This window comes from Gymnoscopelus braueri (assembly GCF_963280865.1).
Source record: "Gymnoscopelus braueri genome assembly, chromosome: 10".
NCBI classification, from domain to species: domain Eukaryota; kingdom Metazoa; phylum Chordata; class Actinopteri; order Myctophiformes; family Myctophidae; genus Gymnoscopelus; species Gymnoscopelus braueri.
In genome coordinates this window covers 26,070,683-26,076,682 of record NC_137611.1, presented here as the reverse complement: position 1 = coordinate 26,076,682, position 6,000 = coordinate 26,070,683, and the positions used below count along the sequence as shown (strand labels likewise).

Below are 6,000 nucleotides of genomic sequence, written 5' to 3'. Positions count from 1 at the left end.
AGTCTGAGCACGAATAAAAAACAATTTGATAAAAGCTATCCTTCCAACCCATTTGAGGTGGCTTTCGCAGTGGAATCCGAGCAACGTGATCCGCACAACCTTACATCCCACATTTGTCCCACACAAGTTTTTTAACACATTCAATCCGGGAATGCATCTACAAACGTATGTTGCTATATATACTGTATCAGTGGTGCTGAAAAAGTTTTTGTGTGAAGGACCCCCAAAAAAAAAGTATTTGGCCGTGGACCCCCATCTAAAAAAAATTTTGTTCCAGGGACCCCCCCTCCCCTCCCCCCAGAAGCAAAGATTTGAGTTACAAATCGCTTAAAAATACATATATATATATATATATAGTAAAAGATTATTTTTGCACACATTTTCACGATAAAAGCAAAAAAGAAGCAGATCTACAAGCTCATAAGTGCCACGCTATGAGCTTGTATATCTGCTATTTTTTTTATAGCCAAAGAAATCTAAAATGACAGAGATGCGTTACCGGATTGAATGGGTTAAATAGCAAACGGATTGCATTTCTATAGCGCCTTTAAAGTGTCTTACTGTACATTCACACAACAAAGGCAGTTGCAATCATATGCAAGGCACCAGTTTGCTCATCGGGATTAGTTAAGGGTTCAATGTCAAGGACACTTAACCCATCAAGACCCGAGGCCGATTCTAAAAATGTCTTCTAAATCCTAACAGTTTGTTGAAAAAAAATATATAGAAAATATTTTGTTCCAGAGACCCCCAGAAGCAAAGATTTGAGTTACAAATGTTCGCTTTAAAAATATATATATTCAAAGATTTGCACACATTTTCATGATTTTTCAAAAAAATTGCAGATCTACAAGCTCATAGCGCGGGACTCGGTGCCGCTCTATGAGCTTGTATATCTGCTATTTTTGAATAGCCAAAGAAATCAAAAATGACACAGATGCGTTCCCGGTCTAATGCCAATAATTTTGTCTCTGAAAGAGCTGTTCAGCCCCTGCATTTGTACTGGCATGTAACAGAGCTGTTGAAGGGAAGGTCATTCATAACGTGTCGTATGCGGAGATGATTTGCTGCAGTGAGTGAGTCATTAGTCATCACCAAGCAAGTGCTTTATCGTGACTCACGTTAGCGCAAAGGCGATCAGCGCTCCCACAACCACGATGAAGTCCAGAATGTTCCACATGTCACGGAAGTAGGCGCGGTCGTGCAAAATGAGACCCTGGTCTATCATCTGGAGACAAAACATACACCATGTCCACATATAGTATACTGCAGGCGTGCATGCATATATACTGTATATTAGATGCGCAGTGGGCCACAAACCGCTCATCTACATGTATAGTAGAGTTTTAAAAGGGCAGCCACAATGGAGCCAAGATTTGTATTATTTTGATTTGATTTCCTACCTTAATAGTCATTTCAAAGGTGAAGACTCCAGTGAAGACGTAATCAAAATAGCGCAGGACCTGGGAAATTCAAACACAAACAATTATTAACAATGTTGTTTATTTTTTCAGTTACACTCTGCTGCACTCGGCTGAGAGCTGAGACCCAGTGGTAATGGCTGGAAACTGAGCAGCTGCACTCAAGCAGTAAGGGACCTACTTAAGGTCAACTTACAATTAAGCGATAACTGATGATAGGCCGTGGTATATTGTCATTATTTCACAATATCTCATGGCCAAGTAGAGTGGGCTGTTAATTGTATAACCAAACATGGCAATATATGAGAATTATAGACAAATCCTAATCCTGAAACCATTTTTAATATCAATTTAATTACAAGAATCATAGGGAAAGTATAGGTCCTCCCAACTACCAGCTGGTTGGTCAGGGCAGGGAATCTGGGGAGAGAAAGCCTGAGCCTCTGCATGCGTTACGGTGTCCTGGTGAAACCGCTTGCTGTCAGGTGAAAAGAAGAGGCTGGTACTTACACCTCCATGTGTAATGTAGGTCGGCAGTGACAGGGACTGCATACTGTATGGGTAATTGACAACAAAAAAAATTGGGGAGAGCTGGGTTTCCCATCACACCTTGTTTCTGTCTGAGTTGGTGCAGACTGGGTCCTCGGCAGCCAGGGCGATGCTGCTGGCCACGATCACCATGAGGATGGTCATCTCAAAGTACCGCATAGTGACCATATAGTGGCAGATCCTCCTAATGCTGTGATTCAAAGGGAGAGATGCTTGCTGTTAGCTGGTGAGAGCTGGGAAACTACTGTATGTAGTTGTGTACTGTACCAGAACCGCGATGGGATTATAATCCTTCCTTTAACCACCACATGAACCCTCTAGAGCAGTGTTTATCAACCTTTTTTGTGCCAAGGCACACCTGGCATAGCCAAAAGATCCCAGGGCACACCTAGATATACGGTATATATATATATATAATTATATATATATATATATACGGTATATATATATACACACACACACTAGGGGTGTGCCGATACACTAATTTCATGAAACGATACAATACGATATTGGGCACACAACCTCGAAACGATTTTGATACGATACGATACGCACTTTTTTATTATGAAAATATATGGGGGAGAAAAAAAGCAAATGCAAACAAATATTTCAGTTTTTGCATTATTCAGACATGCAAACTTGTAGCTTTTCAGCTTCCGCTTGCCGTTTTGATTCCAAATAGGGCAATAGTGTGACACCTGACCCGAAAAAAAACAGCATGTTGTCACCTTTTTCACCTCGGGGCTGTTTGCATGCCTGATTATTCTTATTGTAAAAAAAAAAAAAAAAAAAAAATATTTTTTCAAACCTTCTTCAAACGGCGCGGCACACCTCAGCAGTAGCCCCGGCCCAAAATTGGGACGTTTGCCAGGGTTGATAAACACTGCTCTAGAGTCCCTATTCTCGGCATGTCATGATAGGCGAACATTTAGCAAAAAGAAGAAAAAAAAACGAATTTAATCTCACTCCTGACAAATACTCCATTTAACAAAAAACTAAAACTAACACTTTAACTAATCTCATCTAAACAAAAAAAAAGCTAGCAAAATGAAGCCAAACTAAATAAAAAATGGTAATAACATTTATTAAAGTTATAATAATACACATACAGGTCCATTTGCACACTCTCAGAGTTAAATGAACACTCAGGATGTATAATAACGATAAGCTGATCCAGGTTTGTAAATGTCTCACGGGTTGGAGGGTTTGAAGATGAACATGCTGTCTGGCTCCGCAGGCTTAGGAGGGCCAGGCGGCTCCTCCTCCTCCTCCTCCTCCTCCTCTTCCTCCTCCTCCTCCTCCTCCTCCGTGTCCTCCTCCTCTCTCTCCCTGTGCTTAGCCGGGAACGCCTCCAGCTCTTTCCTGTTCACTGAAACACAAACAGAGAATAATGTTAGCTGCAGACGGATACCGATTAGTAATAAGTAAAGAGCCACATGAGTCGTCATAACTGAATCATCGGGAAAGACTGGTAAAGTGTGACACTTCTTTCGCCAGAAATTCGGGGGACTCCCCCACTGGGTTGATAAATGAAACCATATGACACTCTGAGTCACACCGTAGACAGCCGTTGACTGCGAAGCGACTGAGAGGAGGGAAACGCAGGTGAAAGTGTCCTACCTGTCATGGGGGTGAGCTCCAAAAGCGGCTGTGCAGACATTTCAATGATCACACTTCCCTCGGCTTTCAACTTGTCACGGTTCAGAGACACCGGGTGGTTCTCAGTGTCAACGAGCACAACAGACTGCTCCGTGGCTTCCGTGGCCTGCTCCACGGGAGGGTTTGGGCAGAGGAGCTCATACCGGCCAGCCTGCCCCACCTCCCCCTGCTCTGCCCAGGAACTACCCAGGAGAGAGGGTTCACACTGGGGAGGCTCGGGGATGTCCGCACCAAGCACACCCCCTCTGTAATGGGAAAAAAAGGAATGTGACTCTCCACTGAAAACAGCACCATGACAATTTAGCAAAACGCTGCAAATAAGTCAAGTATTACCTCCCAAGTCCATCTCCAACCTCTGCATATGGGTTCACTATGCAGGTTTCCCCATCCTCTTGGACCACCCCTCTGTCTATCTCTCCCTTGTTCTCACGCTCCCTCTCTTCTTTTTCCTCCGCCTCGTCCAGAGCCCTCCTTTCCCGGCTGTCAGAGCGGGTGGCATGTGCCGCCCCATGCGGCAAGTGGGCACTGTCCAGACTCTTGGCCTCGGAGCGGGCGTCGCGGTGACGGTGCCTCCGATGGCGTGACGCCTCGTCTGGCCCCGGGGCGGGCCGACACTTGCGGGCCACTCTGTGTCTGCCCCCACCGGCCGGCCGGTGGTTCACCCCACCCGTTCTCTCTTCGGTCAGGGTCAGCGGAGGCAGGGGCTCCGACTCTGGAGGCTCAGGTAAGGGGATCGCGATGGACATCGGGGGCTCTGGCAGGGGCATGCCCACAGACATGGGCGACTCAGGCAGGTGCGCAGGGCTGACCTCCGGGGAGAGGGCGGCGACATTACTGCCGGGGGTCTCGGCGGTGTCCTCTGTAGGACTGCTAAACAACTCCTGTTGGCTGTCCTGCTGACGTCGCTTACGCAGCTGGTTGGCCCTCTGCTCCCACACGGTCATTTTGACCTTTCTCCTCCTCTCACGGCGGTTGACGAAGGCGTTGGGGGGGGGCGGCTTGTCTGCAGTCCCGCTTGAATCATCCTCCTCCTCCCCCGGCATGTTTGGTCTGCCTCGGTGGATGGCTCGTTTCCTATATAGGTAAGGTCTTCTCCTCCCCCTGAGGGCCACAGTAAAACATAGCATCACTAGGGGGCAGCAGTGCACCCACATCTAATGTATTAATGACGAGAAACAAAACCAAAGTCCACATTGAGTACACTACCTCCAGGAGAAAATATAAAAACTGAAAAAAGTAAGAGAAAATCTTCATTGAATTTATTATTACAAAGAAATATGTTTTGCAAAAGGAAAGGCTAAATAATTTGAGCTACATAATACAAGAAAAAGAAAAAAAGAAAAAAAAGAAAATACCTGAGGACAACAAATAATCCAAAACAAAAACCAAGGCCACAAGAACAAAAGGGAAGAGTGCGGGATTAAAGTACTGAAAAACTGTGACCAAAACTGTCTAGCAAACAACTTCTCTAATCGAGTAGGGAAACTCAAGGGAGAAATGTTTTGTGACAAGCAGATGCAACTTTACTTACTGGTATTCAGACTCTTTTGGTGTCCATGAAATCAATGAGTGATCATTTGAAAACAAGACATTAGTGTTTTCCAACATACACAGAACAAGAACTGTTGTGACACATTCCAAAACAAGTCCAAAAGGGGAAACTATCTTAATACATGCCATCTCAGGTTTATAGGGTCATAAGCCCAGAGACCATGAATATTATGTAGAATATGAAATATTATGTAGATTTATTTTATTTCTTTATATTATGATTATTATTAATAAAATATTGAATGTAGGCTTTTTTCTTGGTAGCAATTTAGTTAATCAATTAACTCAAATCATTTGAACTGACTTGAAACTGTCTGTTCTATACACAACATTTTGGTCAGTGCCACACAGCAGGCATTGAAAAGACAAACGTGATGGAGGCAGCATTACACTGTAATACATATCAAAAATGACACCTTGGTAGCTGTGACACATATAGGACCAACATTCAAATATGTAACATACAAATGATACACTTGGTGTCACAAATAGAGTCAAGGTAATGTAAAGTTTGGCCAATTATATCCCTTCGTAGGCAATTCATCTCTGCGTAATGTGTACCTACATTTTTATGAACTTTTAATGAGCACTCAATCCCCATCTTACACGCTGTATCGTTATGAATTTGTTTCTTTGCGTAGCCCCGTGAGACACATTGACCTTCTCCCCCAATGAGGGTTAGATCTGGGGTTCAGCCATGTGCCAAATCCCAGGAGCAGGTAGGGGCTTTGGAGCCTCATTCAAGGACACTTAGACAGGAAAGGTCAAATTGGCGGGGATCAAACTTGTGTTCTTCCAATTCCACCAGGTCAATCATGCC

The 6,000-nt window shown here is 44.2% G+C and overlaps 1 protein-coding gene across 1 annotated transcript in view; it reads right to left on the bottom strand.

Moving 5' to 3' along the window:
• LOC308093473 (voltage-dependent R-type calcium channel subunit alpha-1E-like) overlaps positions 1-6,000 on the bottom strand; it is a gene marked incomplete at its 3' end in the record, with an annotated part of 65,046 nt that overhangs the window by 17,892 nt on the left and 41,154 nt on the right. Inside the window, exons 20-22 of the mRNA XM_080439809.1 lie at positions 3,963-4,730; positions 3,529-3,874; positions 3,165-3,250 (exon numbers count right to left, since the gene is read on the bottom strand). Of these exons, the coding sequence (XP_080295935.1) occupies positions 3,165-3,250; positions 3,529-3,874; positions 3,963-4,730 (1,200 nt within the window). The remainder of the gene's footprint in view (positions 1-3,164; positions 3,251-3,528; positions 3,875-3,962; positions 4,731-6,000) is intronic.